Source organism: Hyperolius riggenbachi, chromosome 7 (genome assembly GCF_040937935.1).
Source record: "Hyperolius riggenbachi isolate aHypRig1 chromosome 7, aHypRig1.pri, whole genome shotgun sequence".
Taxonomy (NCBI): Eukaryota; Metazoa; Chordata; class Amphibia; order Anura; family Hyperoliidae; genus Hyperolius; species Hyperolius riggenbachi.
The window spans coordinates 318,027,736-318,046,007 of NC_090652.1; the positions used below are offsets into that span (position 1 = coordinate 318,027,736).

The following is an 18,272-nucleotide window of genomic DNA, read 5'->3' on the forward strand; positions in this document are numbered from 1 at the left end:
TATTATTTGTAGTTATATCTGTGCAGTTTTAGCTTGTATGCTGCTTTTTTTTTTTCCCCCACACCTGATTGAAAACAATAGACTCTGTATTGTGTCTGCAGTGGGGTATTATTATGCCTTATGTGGGACTGGCTCTTGTGCCTTGGAAGAAGATGGCTGCCACTGACATCACTTCCTGCCAGCAGAGGCCCCCACACCGAGGACATCCTGTCTGCAGTCACAAGAGACGCCCATTAATGGTACAATCTCCCACATGATCAACCTTCTGATCCGATCATTGCGATTGATTAGAAAGGATTGTTTGGGCCCACCAACAGAGAGGAAAATGATAAGCGATCCAATCAGACTAAAATCATTATTCTGAAATATGGCCTGATTGTATGATCGTTTGTTGACAATGGGCACCATGAATGGTTCCGGTTGATTGTACTGCAGATCGTTCAGGAGATTGTACCGTTAATGCACACCTTTAGGATGATTTTGGTCTGAGCTGGTTACTCACTCTTTATGCCAGTCGTAGATCTGGTGGATGTTGCCGAACACGATCTTCTCTTTGCCGTTCATGTCCTCCGGTAAGCCCTTCTCCTCTATCCGCCGGATGAAGCCCTGTGTGGGGGAGGGAGAGACGTGAGGATGCTGGCTGGAAGATTGGCTGTGAATGGAGGGATTCTGCAATCTGTGACCGTCGGGGAGACCTCTTATCCTGCGCCTGTTGCAGTGGGGGGGAGGGTGCAGGGCTGCAACAGGCGCAGGATAACTGGAACAGCACAGGTGTAATGCTGGCTACACCTGCTTCCAGCCGCTTCCATGCATGATACACACAATGCAACTTCCTGGCAGATCGATGGGTTGAATCGATAATTTACAACATGTTTGATCTGCTCCTGATCAGTAACGGGACCGATTTTCACATCATTACTGAGTAAGATCGATCCCGTTATAGATCAATTGTGTGTACCAGCCTTTACACCAGATTGTCACCCGAATGTGTTATCTATCAAACACCTCCAGAAACCTTCAGCATATAAAATGTCAGTCATGGAAAACACGCCCCAAATACAGACCGCCCCCTACTTACAAACGACTCGAGTTACAATGTTTCAGGCTGGTTTCACACAATATGCGGTGTGATCAGCCCTGGTCAGAAGAGCCTGGGGGTGAGGCGATCGCACATGTCCTCTCCCACATTACCCTGCGGCTCATCGCGCCAACACAGTAATATGCTAAGCTCCGCCCCTGCTCAGTGACACACTTCCTGCTGGACAGGAAATACATCACTGGATTACCGTCACACTGCGCATGCGCACCGCTACCGACCGTTTACACTTACCACATTGCCATAGACTTGCATTGCTGCATGATCTGTGCGGTGGTTGCACAATTGGACCAATCAGATTGGGTCAATCAAGTTGCTCAATTGAACCAATCAGATTGCCCGACTAGATCAATCACATTGCACCAATTACCTTACATGATTGGACCAATCAGACTGGACCCCAGTCACCTGGTTACCGCCTGTGCCAAGTTTGAGGACCCTAACATTAACAGTCTAAGAACGGCTGCAGTTTACATTTTCCCATTTAAAATGAATGGCTGATATTTGATTGGCTGCATGTGGCTCCGCCTACATTTCAGAATTTTCACTCCAGCCACCCAGTGACTGACTGTGGCAAGTTTGGGGACTCTAGCTTTAATACTGCGAGAATGACAGCTTTCTACATTTTCCCATTAAAGACAACGGGTGAAATCTGACAGGCTGTTTTTGGCTCCGCCCACTTTTTTGAATCCCTAAAATGTGACAGAATATTTTAGGATAACCCCATGACTAAGTGACCCAAGTTCAGCTATATGAGTGGCGGCAGTTAGAACATTTTCCAATAAAAGTCTATGGGGAAAAAGCGGGGTCTTTGGTGGGCCGTCCTTGGGGCACAGAGGGTGGGGTCACTTAAAGCACAAGCAGCCTACACCGCTTTGGGCCTAGGAGGGGTGCAAAGTTTGGAAGGAGCAGCCAATCACAGCAGGGTAGGGCAGGAGGGGGCGGGGCAGACAGACACATACATACAGCGGTTAATTTAAAAATAATTATTATAGATTATTTGATCCTTTATGGATAATTCTAAAGTCAGGTGATGAATTGGGCAATCAATAAACATCTGTTCTACGTGATCGTGCATATAAATCTATAGAATCGTGTACATGAAGATGATTGATACGTGTGTGGCCATTGGCAGCTCGCGCATCCGGCAGATCAGCAATAAGATAAAGCAGGGCAGACACTCACCTCCACCACAACCCCCAAATCCTTCACGTAATCCTTCTCGGTCTGCACCAACTCGTTCAGGACAAACCTGCAAGAAAACATCACACAGAAAATGGAACCATTGCTGGAAAACAGCCTCTTCTCATACACAGTGTGCGTGGATTGTGGGGGCAGGGTGTGTGTGGATTGGGGGATGGAGTGTGTGAATTGGTGGGCTGTGTGTTTGTGGTTTGGGGGGCAGGGTGTGTGTGGACTGGGTGGGGGGATAGTGAGTGTGGATTGGGGAGGGAGTGTGTGGATTGGTGAGCAGTGTATATGGTTTAGGGGGACCATGTGTTTGTGTGCAGGGGGGGCTGGAGGGAAGTTTGTGAGTGCATTAGGGGGCAACTTGCAGTACACTAGGTACCCATTCATGGTTCCCAATTTTTTTTTCAAAAAATATTGTTTTTGATCACAAAACTCCAATTGTAAAGAAAGAAGATTGCATCTTTAAAAAAGTATAATGTTCTAGAATTGGAACTGTACTGTTTTGGTGAAAGGACTGGCTTTGGTTCTGGATCAGTATTTAGACTCAGGAGAGATGCAGACTTAGGAGTAAGAGATGGCTCTGAATTGGCAATTGGACATTATATGAGGATGTTGAAGGATCTGATGGTCCTGGACAGGAGTCTGAACAGTGTGTAGGGATGGTAAAGGGATTCATGGTTGTGGATCAGATGTTGGATGATGTATGAGGATGTTGAAGAGTGTGATGGTTCTGGACAGTGTACTAAACAGTGGGTGGGGATGGTGAAGGGATTGATGGTTCTGGATCAGCAGTTGGATGAAGTATGAGGATGTTGGAGGCTTTGATGGTTCTGGATCGGTAATTAGACTCTGTGTGGTGATGGTAAAGGGATTGATGGTTCTGGGTCAGGAATAGAACACTGTGTGGTGGTATTGAAGGGATTGATGGTTCTGGATCGGCAGTTGTATGAGGATGTTGGAGGCTTTCATGGTTCTGGATCAGGCACTGGACCGTGTGTGGAGGTGGTAAAGGGTAGGATAGCTCTAGGTGAGGGCTCAGGAAGCCGCACACTTTGGAAGCGTCACCCAGGCTTGGCGTTATACCAGAGGATTAGAGGCATCGCTGCACAGCTGCTATAACAGAGGCCCCGGGGGCCGGAGCAGCGCACAATAGCTCCACTGTCTTCAGAGGTTATTATTTCTCTCTCATAGAAACCACATTGTTCTAGAATACGACAATTACAACTAGACACAAGATGCTGCTGGCGTCAAGCCACTCACTGATGTGCAGAAACATCTACATGAACCGGGCACCATAACGACCCACCCCTCCTTCCCAAGGCACAGAGCTCAGGCGTGGGCAGCGCAGGCGGAGAAAGTTAGGAGGATCTGACAGGAAACACAAAGCACAGAATGAAATAGATTTTAAGCTCACATTCTTCCCCTGAGTGCTTTAGCTTTCTGCTCCTCCTCGTGGTTCCTAGGGGCTGGTGATGGCATCATTCCTTCATTAGAACATCCATCTGTTAGTGAGTTCATCTGAGAGCCGGCATAAGATCCTCCATCAATGGTCTGTGGGCAGAAGGTTAGAGGACAGGTGAAGACTCCGAGAGGTCAATGGGTGAAGGTCCAGTTCACTCAAAAGTCCTACTTCAGCAACATGTAAAATACGGGGTGCTGACATCTCCCCAACACAGTTCTAAGCTCTCTTCCCTTCAATCTGTTATTTTTATGGACATCTTGGAAAAAATTAGCTGTTCCAAAGAGCAGAGGGAGAAGCCTCCTAAATGGTATAGTTGGAGACTATCTTAGTCACCAAACGTGCACATAATTATGTTGTCATAACTTGCTTTCTAGGACCTACTGTTTGTCTCCTACTCTTGTTAAAGTCACATTTACTGTACGAAGGCGTGAAAAGTCACACAGCATGCTGCATTTATGTAAATATACACGTAGGTAGTTATCACACGTTTATAAGTCACAAGTCTGAGCCAACAGCCACATGTACAGATCAGATAAGGCGGGCAGCTACCATCGAGGTGTTTGGTGTTGGCAACGCAAGTGCAGAACTGCCCACAACACAATATGCTCTCCAGGCACTTACCATCTTGTTCCTGACCAGGTTCTCTATAGCGCTGACCAGTTCGGCCGCGCTGGGGACCTCAGCTGAGCTTTGACGGGTCACAAGTAAGGAGGGCTGGAGGCCGCAGGCGTGCAGAGGGAAGGCAGGTTAGTGGATGCCAGGGGAGAGGAAGCAGCAGGCGGGATGCACAAGGTGGTTATGGGAAAAGAAACGGAGAAAGGTTAGTAAGAGGAGGCAATTGCCAAACATCGGGATTTGACCCATCGCCACAATGTTAAACATGAAGACAACCAACCAGCCACTCCCAGCATGCCTTTCTCTCTCCAGCTGCAGCCACTCCCAGCATGCCTTGCTCTCTCCAGCTGCAGCCACTCCCAGCATGCCTTGCTCTCTCCAGCTGCTACACAGCCACTCCCAGCATGCCCTGCTCTCTCCAGCTGCAGCCACTCCCAGCATGCCTTGCTCTCTCCAGCGGCAGCCACTCCCAGCATGCCTTGCTCTCTCCAGCGGCAGCCACTCCCAGCATGCCCTGCTCTCTCCAGCTGCTACACAGCCACTCCCAGCATGCCCTGCTCTCTCCAGCTGCAGACACTCCCAGCATGCCTTTCTCTCTCCAGCTGCAGCCACTCCCAGCATGCCTTGCTCTCTCCAGCTGTAGCCACTCCCAGCATGCCTTGCTCTCTCCAGCTGCAGCCACTCCCAGCATGCCTTGCTCTCTCCAGCGGCAGCCACTCCCAGCATGCCCTGCTCTCTCCAGCTGCTACACAGCCACTCCCAGCATGCCTTGCTCTCTCCAGCTGCAGCCACTCCCAGCATGCCTTGCTCTCTCCAGCTGCAGCCACTCCCAGCATGCCTTGCTCTCTCCAGCTGCAGCCACTCCCAGCATGCCTTGCTCTCTCCAGCTGCAGCCACTCCCAGCATGCCTTGCTCTCTCCAGCTGCTACACAGCCACTCCCAGCATGCCCTGCTCTCTCCAGCTGCAGCCACTCCCAGCATGCCTTGCTCTCTCCAGCTGCCACACAGCCACTCCCAGCATGTCTTGCTCTCTCCAGCTGCAGACACTCCCAGCATGCCTTGCTCTCTCCAGCTGCCACACAGCCCCTCCCAGCATGCCTTGCTCTCTCTAGCTGCTACACAGCCACTCCTAGCATGCCTTGCTCTCTGCAGCTGCAGCCACTCCCAGCATGCCTTGCTCTCTCCAGCTGCCACACATCCACTCCCAGCATGCCTTGCTCTCTCCGGCTGCTACACAGCCACTCCCAGCATGCCTTGCTCTCCAGTAGACATGGTCAAGCAGATTCAAATAATTCTGACATATGAACGATTTAAAGCGCCTGGTCCAGTGAAAAGTCTTTATAATACTCCTGAAGGATTGGAGGAGCTCCAAAAAGAACAACCAACATTTGAAGCTTTTCCACCTGTTTGACTTATGTTGCGATAATGAAATTCTCTCTACATGGGGGCTTACATGTATATGATACATAGCTGGCCATACACCACACAATCTTTACCACTGTCATGTGGTGGTATAACTTACCTAAACAAAATTAAGGTATTCTTAAAAAGGTACCCACGAACAATACAATATTTTCCTCAGATGCAATAATTTGATCAGATTTTTTCCATGGAATGTACAGAAAGCCGTGCAGTATGTGGATAAAATGACATAAAAAGATTCTTTGGTGGATTGGAATACAGAACTTAGTCGATCAGAATGGTGTACGTTATGATCATGTCTAAAGACATAACGTACCCTAATCCACCCATTTACAGGAAAAACAAAAAAACAAAAACGATAATTACCAATTACTTAGGATTCCGCAAATCTGATCGAATGGCCACATCTGTGGTAAATATTGTACCTTTAATGTGCACCTTTAAGTTGTCCATCAATAATACAATCCTGATTGTACAATCTTACCCAATCTGTGCAGTAGAAGGTTATACTGAGGGAATATACCTCATATTACATAGAAGTGGAAAGATTGTACAATCAAGATTGTTTCATTATTGGGCTCTTATACTGAAACAATGCAGTAAAATTGTACAGTAAAGATTGCATGGTGTATGGCGACCCTTAGGGCTGGCAGGATATTAGTGTTCAGCATAGTAATATGTTTACAGCTGCCCTTTGCACAGTGACTCTGTACTGACCTCACCCTGCAGCGTTCGGCACTCATTGAACGTCACGCCGGCCACACAAAGCAATCAGATCTGAGAGCTGCGAGTACAGATAACGGTTATCTCAGCTGCAGATAACGGCAGAGAGTCTGTGAGTCACACCGGGACAAAGCTGCCGAATCAAGGGCAAAGGGTTACCGAGCAGGTCTAATAACCTAATCATGGCGGCGCCCCGGGCCCTGCCGATGGCAACATCTGACACCGCGAGCTTCCAGCGGAAAAATCGTAACCAATGGAAAAAAAAAAGAATTCTTCCTCTTCCTTGACTTTGGAAATAGGGGACTGCCGGGTCAAATAGTACCTTCCCCCGACTGTGTAATCATTATCTATGGGGAGAGCAATGATTTATATACATTTTAATTACCGTAGTAATATTTGTTATTTAAAAAGCAAAATGTAATCCCACTTTCAATTTCAACAAACTCTGAAAAAGAATCTAAAGGTGGGCATTAATGATACAATCTCGCAGTCGATCAATCGTTTATTACTGCCGCGATAATCTGTTTTTCAGATTGATCCTATGGATCTGATCAAGTTGGGTGAAGGGAATTCGGATGTTAATGGACACAACCGATCAATTACTGCTGCGATTGGAAATGATCAATCAGCTGTGGGATTGTATCAATAATGATCATCTAGGGACCCTCCCCTCAGTATAAGGCTGTAAGGTTTAATCACACTATTACTGCCATGATCGGTGAGACATTCCTGTGACATCTGTGCTTTCCCTATAACCTATACATGTTCCAGGCACAATTTCCCTATAATCTATACATGTTCCAAGCACAATTTCCCTATAATCTATACATGTTCCAGGCACAATTTCCCTATAACCTATACATGTTCCGGGCACAATTTCCCTATAATCTATACATGTTCCAGGCACAATTTCCCAGGCATACCAGCTCAGAGCAGTGTAGGGCTAGAACTATAAATGAATCATACAATTCGAATCTCCTAGCCATGGGTTGGGAATTGTATGACCGGATTGCACAGATTTCCCTACCTTGTCGTCTGGCACCGGCACTGGCTCGTTGTCGAAGATCTTCATGGGCGGCGGGAGCGGGTTGTGCGAATCGTCGTCTGCCTCTTCATCCCATCCTTTCTTGCCCTTCTGGAGAAAATAAATGTAATCACAAAGTGTCTGACATGGTGGGGGGGGGGGGTGTAAGGGGGGGGGTTGTTGGGGGTTTTCAGGGCAGTCACTAAAGATGGGTGAACGTTAGATGTGCACTTTACACAAAGTAACATGTGTTACGCAAGCAGTACACACATGACACACGCACACGCACTCCGCTTAATTAACACACATGGCACTTAGCACCCCCTGCAGGCAAATAACATTACTACAGCCCTGCAATATTAAAGAGTTTCTCCACCCAGAACTTGTGTCTCAGTGATTGGAAGAGAATGAAGATCTACAGCAGCAAATGGTTTATTCTGCTTCTCCAGTGATGAGATCTCTGTAACCCCCTGGGTGTACCTCTGAGCTGGGTAGGGACCCCCCATAAGCTTTTATAAGCACAATAACAGCAAAAATGAATGTATGGTGACCTAATCGCTCGCATCTCCAATACATTCAGGAAATAGGTGACTTTGCCCACTAGAAGGCATTTTTGGGCAGAATATCCATTTAAAGGGATCTTGAAGTGAAAGGGCTATGGAGGCGGACATATTTATTTCCTCTTAAACAATAGCAGTTACCTGGCAGTCCTGCTGATTTATTTGGCTGCAGTAGTGTCTGAATCACACACCTGAAACAAGCATGCAAATAATCCAGTCACACTTCAGTCAGAGCACCTGATCTGCTGCATGCTTGTTCAGGGGCTATGGCTAAAGGTATTAGAGGCAGAGGATCAGCGGGGCAGCCGGGCAATGTGCATTGTTTAAAAGGAAGTAAATATGGCAGCCTCCATATCCCTCCCACTTCAGGTGTCCTTTAAATTAGAACAAATAAACACTTAAAAGCTGCTGAGAAGTTGGATAGCTGTAGACAATGATGACAGACGTAAAGTGACACGATTTAGAGACAGACAGCATTGTAGGGATCAGCCGCACCTCGTCCGCACTGTCGCCCTGCGGTGTGATGTCATCGTTCGCTCTCGGGGAGCCCAGGTTACGCCCCGCCCCCTTCTTGTGCTTCTTGATGTTACTGTCCGCCTTGCCGCTGTTCAGCCGCCTCACAGGACTGGTCAGCCATTTCTTCAGCGTGTTGGTGGAGCGTTTGGGCCCCGGCGAGCTGGAGATGGAGTTCAGCGACGGCTGCGGCTGCAGATTGGCCACCGAGTCAGACTTGCCGCCATTTTCAGCTCCGGAGACGGAAAAAGCATCTGAAAGAGAAGATAAAGAGATGAGAGGTCTGTAAATGCGACTTTATCCAATCATATCCATCACAACGACATCCCGTCCATCTCCTGACATCACTCGGCCCACCCTGAGAATAGGAGGGGGAAGAGGTGCAGAGCTGGGCTCTCAGGAGCACAGAGATCTCATACACACATCCAATCATATCCACCACAACGACATCCCATCCATCTCCTGACATCGCTCGGCCCACCCTGAGAATAGGAGGGGGAAGAGGTGCAGAGCTGGGCTCTCAGGAGCACAGAGATCTCACCACTAAAACACACATCCAATTTAGGCTAGCTAATGATTGGCCAATTTGACCACTTCTAAGTAGTATGAGGGTAAACAGATGTTGAATACTATGAACAGATATGTAGGTTAGCTCTCATGCTACATGGAGGTAATTAAATTGTGCCGTGAGTATGGACCTTCAGTCCTGTCAGGTTAACTCTGTGGAATGTTTGGTTACTGAGAGTTCTGAAGCCAATACAAAAAATACCTGGTCTCCCATAATGTTCTGAGGAGGAGAATTCTGCAAAGCTAAACAGCCTTGGCTGTGACATCACTGGGAGGGCTCGGCTACATACCAGTATAAAGCAATATACAGATATAAGAAGGGTTTCTGATGGTGAAACCAGGAAAATTACCATACAAGTGGGTATCCTAAATAATTTACTGCATTCTACTATATGTCACTACAGGGCCTCTTTACTGCATTCTGCTATATGTCACTACAGGGCCTCTTTACTGCATTCTGCTATATGTCACTACAGGGCCTCTTTACTGCATTCTGCTATATGTCACTACAGGGCCTCTTTACTGCATTCTGCTATATGTCACTACAGGGCCTCTTTACTGCATTCTGCTATATGTCACTACAGGGCCTCTTTACTGCATTCTGCTATACGTCACTACAGGGCCTCTTTACTGCATTCTACTATATGTCACTACAGGGCCTCATTACTACATTCTGCTATATGTCACTACAGGGCCTCTTTACTGCATTCTGCTATATGTCACTGCAGGGCCTCTTTACTGCATTCCGCTATATGTCACTACAGGGCCTCTCTACTGCATTCTGCTATATGTCACTACAGGGCCTCTTTACTGCATTCTACTATATGTCACTACAGAGCCTCTTTACTGCATTGTTCTGTATATCACTACAGGGTCACTTTACTGCATCCTGCTACTGTATGTGTCACTACAGGGCCTCTTTACTGCATTCTGATATATGTCACTACAGGGCCTCTTTACTAGCATTCTGCTATATGTCACTACAGGGCCTCTTTAATTGACGCTGGTGATGCTACAGCTGGGGATTACTGTGAGGTCAGACAGGATGATGTCATAGACCGCGATCATCCATCACAGCTGGGCCAACACTGATCAGATTTTATTCCACCGCCCAACTCCGCCCTCCGCGAGCCTCTGACCACGCCCAGTGCAGCTGCACAGCCTCCCCTCCCCCAGCTCTCATACATACATGTACAATAATATACATGAATTACAAAAACTTCAATATAATGGGGTGATTCTTGTAGGCCGGAGAACAGACGTGATCCCCCAAAATCTGCCTGTGAGGGGGAAACGCCTGCAATCTTCACCTGGGTCATATACGTATATAGTGAGGGCTGCCAAAACGCTACATAATCATCTGGGCGGCCTGGGATTATCAATATATGTTTATTGCTGTGGGAACCTGCGTGTGGCCATACAGAGCGATCAGCATCCTGCACTATGGTCTGATATGTTACCGTCTACCCCTTAGATCTGCAGCTAAAGTTTAACCCATTAGCGTTCCGTCGTTTTCACTTGAGAAATGTTCACCTCCCATTCATTTGCCTATAACTTTATCACTACTTATCACAATGAACTGATCTATATCTTGTTTTTTCCGCCACCAATTAGGCTTTCTTTGGTTGGTACATTTTGCTAAGAGCCACTTTACTGTAAATGCATTTTAACAGGAAGAATAAGAAAAAAAACGGAAAAAAATCATTATTTCTCAGTTTTCAGCCATTATAGTTTTAAAATAATACATGCCTCCATAATTAAAACTCTCGTATTGTATTTGTCCATATGTCCCGGTTATTACACCGTTAAAATTATGTCCCTATCACAATGTATGGCGACAATAATTTATTTGGAAATAAAGGTGCATTTTTTCCGTTTTGCATCTATCACTATTTACAAGTTTAAAATAAAAAATAAAAAAATATAGAAATATATAATCTTTACATTGATATTTAAAAAGTTTAGACCCTTAGGTAAATATTTACATTTTTTTTTTTTTTATTGTAATGGTTTTTTTTTATATTAAACATTTTATTTGGGTAGTTTTGGGAGGGTGGGATGTAAACAATAGGTTTATAATGTAAATGTGTGTTGATTTTTATTTTATTTTTTACTTTTAGTTGTAGTATTACTTTTTGGCCACAAGATGGCGGCCATGAGTTTGTTTACATGACGTCACTCTAAGCGTAACATACGCTTAGAGAGACACATGGGGGAGGTAACAGCCAGAAAAGGCGCAGCTTCTGAGAGAAGCTGTCGCTTTTTCAGCGGGGGAGAGGAATCAGTGATCGGGCACCCTAGCCCGATTCACTGATTGCCTGGCTAACGAACCGCGGGCCGGGAGCGCGCGTGCACGTGTGCGATCAGCCGCAGGAGCGCACATGGTTCCTGGACGTAGTTTCTACGTCCAGGAACCAAAATAGGTTAAAGTGAAACCGTAACCAAGAATTGAACTTCATCCCAATCAGTAGCTGATACCCCCTTTCCCAAGAGAAATCTTTTCCTTTTCTCAAACGGATCATCCGTGGGCTCTGTATGGCTGATATTGTGGTGAAACCCCTCCCACAGTGTGATGTCAGGATCATGGTTCTGGCAGTTTCCTGTCTGTGAACCTCATTGCATTGTGGGAAATAACTGTTTACAGCTGTTTACAACTGCCAAAAAAGCAAGCAGGATCTTCCTCCAGTGACATCACCTGCCAGCAGTAAAAATGTCACCATGTGATAAATGTCAGAATGTAAACCAGCGAGAGGAAATTTTTTACAATGGGCAAACACTGACTAAATCATTTATACATAATTATTGTAAAAATGAAGCACTTTTTTATTACATTTTCACTGGAGTTCCTCTTTAAACGACCACTCCAGTGAAAAAAAGTAAGCAGTTGAAATCTGACAGAACCGACAGGTTTTGGGCCACTCCATCTCCTCATGGGGAATTCTCAGGGTTTTCTTTGTTTTCAAAAGCATTTCCTGAACATCAGTTTAACTGCCATAATAGTAAGATACCAGCCGGCCCCCCTAATCACTTGCACACTATTTTGTCAGACTGAGCAACTGTTGTTCAGGAAACACTTTTGAAAACAAAGAAACCTAGAGAATCCCCCATGAGGAGATGGACTAGCCCAAAACCTGTCAGTTCTGTCAGATTTTAGCTGCCTACTTTTTTCTCTGTAGTGGTCCTTTATTGATAAATGCTGGAGAATCCAATCAATGTCGATAAACAGTGCACTGAGCTACAGACGGGTTATTAAGGTCAGCGTCTTGTCACATGACTACATACAAGGAAGGAGGGGCTATGCTCCCCCTGCTTGGGGACCATGACTTTATATGGAAACGCAGGTGCTGAGGGGAGGAGTCAATTTACATACAAACAATCATTAACCCTCTGCACTCCTGACACTCACAGCAAGCTGGGACACTAGCAGCAATGTGGACCTGAACTCTCACACAGGACAGAAGGAAAACAGAGAGGAATGCACCCTGTATGTATTTATAGAGAGTTTAGCCTGTCTAATTCCCCCACATCTGTGTCTAATAACAAGCTGTAATTTGATCCATCAGCTGTGTCAGCCACGGCAGATAAGCTCATTTGAAAGCACAGGATGTTAACCCTACGTCTGCTTCCATGAAAGCAGGAAGTAGACACACTGCAGGTGTATAGCAGGATTCATGTAAGAAAGAAACGTCTTTCTTTAAAGGTTATTATACTATTGCTTATCTTTTACAGCAGAGAGGAAGTTCGGAGTTCAGGTCCGCAAGAAAACAACTAGGTTGCAAAATTATGCGATTGAAGAAAGGGGCCGTTATCTTCCAAAATGGATTGCATGCCGTAGCATTGTGTACTAGACCCTTCCACCAGCGATGAGGTCTCCCCATCTGGAAAGGGTCCCTATTCTACCTACAGCCGTCAGCACACAAGCAAACATTTCATGGGTGCCGCTGTAGCCACAATCATCATTGCAGTCTATGCAGCGCTCATTGTACCAGGCCTACGCCGGCGTCCAGGTTATCTGCGTTAGCTACAGCCGAGCTGCATCTGACAGCGGCACAGGAAGACAGCAGTGTAAACTCAGGGAGGCTGATAAAACAATGATGCAACAATGGTTTGTGTGCATCGCAGAAAGCTGAATGCAGTGGAGATGAGGATATATACACACCTCCCAGCATGCACTGGGAAGAGCACACGGCTGCACTAGGTCATTAAGTAACGAGGTTGGTTTTTATGGTGTGGATTTTTACAGGCGAGATTCCGCACATAACACAAATACGCGGCTGAGTCAGGCGGCGGCGGGAGTCTCGTGTCACTGATGGGAGGATCAGGGGAATTGTGCGACAGATGCACCAGTAATGTGACAGGGCAATCCACGTACAATGCACGATTGTCCAGATCGCCAGAGGGAATACGAGGGAATGTCCAGCGACTCCAGGAGATCGGTATAAAATGTGCTCATCAACAGTCCAACATCCCAAACAATCGATAATTGTGATCGATCAGAAAGCATCCTTCAGGCCGCCAACAGAGGGGAAAATGATAAGCAATCCAATCAGGCAAGGGGAATGGTTCCAAATATCGGAAAGACAATGATCGATAGAACAATTGTTCATCATCAGTCCAATGGACTGTAAGGTCGATCACTCATGAGATTGTACCGTTAATGGGCACCTTGTGTAGGTCTGTCCCACAATTGAGCAGCAATAGCGAGGCATGAGGCACCAGGGAGCGCCAATGAGATGCAAATCTTCCGAGTTGATGCAGGAAAATGCAAATTCCATACTCCAATTTATACAGCTTGGAAATGGGCCAATTGAATTCAAATTTTAAGCAGTATGAATTTGCATAATCTTACCTCAACTTGGAATGATTTGCATCTCATCGACCATCCCTACTATAGAGAAACAATAACCTTTATCAAGACCCCCAAATCTTATCCAGAGGGGTTCTGAATGTTTGTTACTTGTCTGCAGAGCTTGCGATCATCCCTAGAAGGCTCTGAATGTCTGTTACTTGTCCGCAGAGCTTGCGATCGTCCCTAGAAGGCTCTGAATTATTGTTACTGGTCCCCAGAGCTTGTGAACATCTCTAGAAGGCTCTGAATGTCTGTTACTTGTCCCCAGAGCTTGTGATCATCTCTAGAAGGCTCTGAATTATTGTTACTGGTCCCCAGAGCTTGTGATCATAGCTAGAAGGCTCTGAATGTTTGTCACTTGTCCCCAGAGCTTGCGATTGTTGCTAGAAGGCTCTGAATGTTTGTCACTTGTCCCCAGAGCTTGAGATCGTCCAAAGAAGGCTCTGAATTATTGTTACTGGTCCCCAGAGCTTGCGATCATCCTTAGAAGGCTCTGAATGTTTGTCACTTGTCCCCAGAGCTTGAGATTGTCCCAAGAAGGCTCTGAATTATTGTTACTGGTCCCCAGAGCTTGCGATCATCCCTAAAAGGCTCTGAATGTTTGTCACTTGTCCCCAGAGCTTGAGATCGTCCCAAGAAGGCTCTGAATTATTGTTACTGGTCCCCAGAGCTTGCGATCATCCCTAGAAAGCTCTGAATTATTGTCACTTGTCCCCGGAGCTTGTGATAATCCCTAGAAGGCTCTGAATGTTTGTCACTTGTCCCCAGAGCTTGCGATCATCCCAAGAAGGCTCTGAATGTTTACTTGTCCCCAGAGCTTGCGATTGTCCCTAGAAGGCTCTGAATGTTTGTCACTTGTCCCCAGAGCTTGCGATTGTCCCTAGAAGGCTCTGATTGTTTGTTACTTGTCCGCAGAGCTTGCGATCTGCCCTAGAAGGTGTCTCCCGTGGCTGGCGCGCTGACAGTCAGGTGAAAGCTATAATAAGGGATTTCCTGCCGTCATTACGGTAATGTGACAGACGATGACAGGCGAGGGGTTAATCCTCGTCTCGCTCGCACCGCGGATTACTATAAATACAGCCTTCTAGCTGTTGGTTTGCTGGAGGCCGGGAGTCGGGAAATGTCTCTACAGGAGGATTATCAGGGAGATGACAAATGCTGAGCTGTGACTTCTGCATGATCGACTGCTTAAAGGGGGACTCCACCCACACCTGATCCACCTGCGCAGGGGGAGGCAGGTCAGGGTCTCTGGGGAAGATATAGCGCAGGATGTGCTGCACTCCTGTACGTATAAAGGTAAAGGGAGATATCATGCGTTTTCTCATCTGTATCTTGTATTTTCCTGCAGAATTTACCAAGATACAAACAAAAATGGCTGCACTTCCTGTGTCAGGATGGATTTAGTAGCGGTTATTCTGCTCTGTCGCCGCCACCCGATGAAAAGCAGAACTACAACGTTACATCCGCTATTGGGGTACAGCGTGGCCATGCTAAATACCTTCCATAATCTCCGCCCACTGTCACTGCTCAACCAATCCTAGTTCTCTGACACGCCTCCTAGAGCCTGCGGGGGTTTTACCAGATAAGGCCCCCTCCCTAATTGTGCGCTGCGTGCAAGGCAGGTACTTGTATTGTCCAGTGCAGTGCCAATGTCACTTTATTATAATGATGGGGATCGCACTGTGTTTGCGCACACTTTGTGTTATCGCACACAATCGCAGCACATGGTTGGAAACATCAGACAGCGCAGATGTATCTCACCCACTGCTTTGCTGAACACTTGATCACTGCAAGGAATCATGGGAAGTGTGGTCCTGAAGTTTATTCATAAAGCGCCAACATATTCTGTGGCGCTGTACAAAGTACACAAATCATTGCACAATCTGAGCCCTGGATACCTGAAGGACTTGTTGCAACTGCATCACACCACCCACAATCTTAGATGAAAAGGCTCTAATATCTTGGTCATCCTCAGAGTCCACCTCAAAACCTTTGCAGAAAGGAGTCATTTGTCATGCTGCCCCTACCATTTGGAACTCCCTGCCACACCCAATCAGGACATCTCCATCCCTCGACGCATTTAGGTCCAAACTGAAAAGTCACCTGTTCAGTCTGGCATTTATGAACACCTGACTATGTCCTCTGTAACACAGTCCAGCCTGCATCTATGTAATGATCTGAGACATATCTATGTGTCCCATGGGAGAAAAGCACTTTACAAATGTTATTGCATTGCACGGCAAATTCTTAAGGTGGCCACACACAATACAATTTATTTTCAATTCAAGAATAATCAATTTTTACTGATTTATTTTGTAACCTTTAAAAAAATCCTACCAATATATAACACAAGTTCAATATTTCCTCAGATTATGACAACAAAAAAATGATTACAAACTCGCTTGCTTGGGTGTATTGTCATCAATAAACAGAAACTCTATCCTACGCCATTCAATTTTCATAAAAAACTGATAAGAAAAATCTACCACTCCCAATATTCTTTTATTCAAAAAAAAATATGGAAATTTGATCAGACTTCACAAATGAGTAAAAAAATAAATAAACAAAATAAAATTGTACAACCAATCATTTTTATTGTATTCCCGTAAAACTGGATTTTATTGTATAATGTGTAGTCGCCGATTGCTGCAATGTATCGGATTCGTGTCACAGATTGTTCCCCTTCTTATAGATCATGAAACAGACATCAGTCAGGGCCTGTACACACTGCTGCGCTTGTGCTGCGCTTTTCAAATCGCATGCATTTTTTAATCGCAAGGTCTTTTGAAAAATCATGAAAATCGTGAAGACCTGTACATACTGATGCGGTGCAATTTTTCTATTCTTATAAAGGCTTGCGATTTTAAAAACGCAGTGCAAGCGCAGCAGTGTGCACAGGACCGAACATTGATTGCTTTCAGCTCAGCCCAATGCCAAGCTGCATGCCATTTGCATTATGTCGGCATGCAAGCTGCTCATTAGCATGTGCCTGAACCTCTCTGATGAGGAGGTTGAGGTCAGAGATAACAGACACCAGCAGGGGGGGGGGGGGGGAAGGGGGACGGGACGATGACAATACGGTTGACTTATTTTGTGTAGGTTTACTTCCCGCTCGTCAGGTTTGTGCTTCTGGGAAATGTCTTGTATTGGACGGTAACCGGAAATGCTGGACAAGCGGGCGGACAACATCTACCAGCCAACAACAGCATTCTTTACAATACGGTAACCATGTGGGTTGGCTTTCTGTACACTTCACAGCTTTGTGCGGGGGACATAATCTTAACGATGCGGCGAACAGCGGAGCGCCACCCATCTGAACTATGAGACGCAGGTGTGTCTGTCCACATGGCCAGTGGCGTAGGCAAGGAGCTGTGGGCCCCGGTGCAAGTTTTACATGAGGCCCCCCAAGCACTCTATACATAACAAGTGGTGCAAGAAGGGGATGGGGAACAGCTTGTTAATGATCAATACTTTCAAAGCATCTATAGAAGTGATTATTACAAGCACAAGACCAATAAAGCACTAATACTGCAGTTGAGGGAGGGTCTCTGTGGCCCAAGTGCCCCGGTGCGGTTACAACCTCTGCACCCCCTATTGCTACGCCCTGCACACGGCTGTCCCCACTGCAGGCGGATCACCCAGTTTGTGGAAGTCGTGCAGTTTGCTGATGGTAGGCACGCCGGTGTGGTACGTCATCTTCCCTAACATAATCCGATCCTCACCAAACGCACTGCCGGCTGCATTATGGTGCTTCTGCCCCAATCAGGAAAACGAGAGGGGATTAATCAGCAAAAATCATACAGAAAATGCAGATTAAAGGACAACTGAAGTAAGGCCTAGTGCACACCGAGTGGTTTTTGGAGCCATCCGCATCCGCCTGTAAAAACGCTTGGCTAATGTATTGCAATGGGATGGTGCACACCGGCGGTTTGAGGTTTTTGCCAAGCCGCAAACGCGCCTCCTGCTGCATGTTTGCGGTTTTCTGAAGCATTTCGTCCTCAATGTAAAGTATAGGAAAAACGCAAACCGCTCTGAAAAACGCTACTTCAGAGCGGTTTTGCCGGCGGTTTTGTTACAGAAGCTGTTCAGTAACAGCTTTTACTGTAACAATATTTGTAATCTGCTACACAAAAATGCTCCAAAAAATGCTAAGTGTGTTTAGAAAACCTCTCTAAACATGCCTAGAATCGCTCTGATATCAGCTCCCAAAACCGCTAGCATATTGCAGATCTGCTAGTGGTTTTGGTGTG

The 18,272-nt window shown here is 46.2% G+C and overlaps 1 protein-coding gene across 11 annotated transcripts in view; it reads right to left on the bottom strand.

Annotated features, from left to right (window-relative positions):
* LOC137525248 (kalirin) overlaps positions 1-18,272 on the bottom strand; it is a 469,346-nt gene that overhangs the window by 28,679 nt on the left and 422,395 nt on the right. For 8 of the 11 annotated variants that reach the window (XM_068246262.1, XM_068246259.1, XM_068246263.1 and 5 more), the window contains 6 exons: positions 8,589-8,860; positions 7,537-7,644; positions 4,371-4,463; positions 3,702-3,838; positions 2,282-2,348; positions 503-606 (listed from right to left, as the gene is read on the bottom strand). In XM_068246262.1, the coding sequence (XP_068102363.1) occupies positions 503-606; positions 2,282-2,348; positions 3,702-3,838; positions 4,371-4,463; positions 7,537-7,644; positions 8,589-8,860 (781 nt within the window). The remainder of the gene's footprint in view (positions 1-502; positions 607-2,281; positions 2,349-3,701; positions 3,839-4,370; positions 4,464-7,536; positions 7,645-8,588; positions 8,861-18,272) is intronic. The other 3 variants (XM_068246261.1, XM_068246265.1, XM_068246264.1) reach the window with 3 other exon arrangements.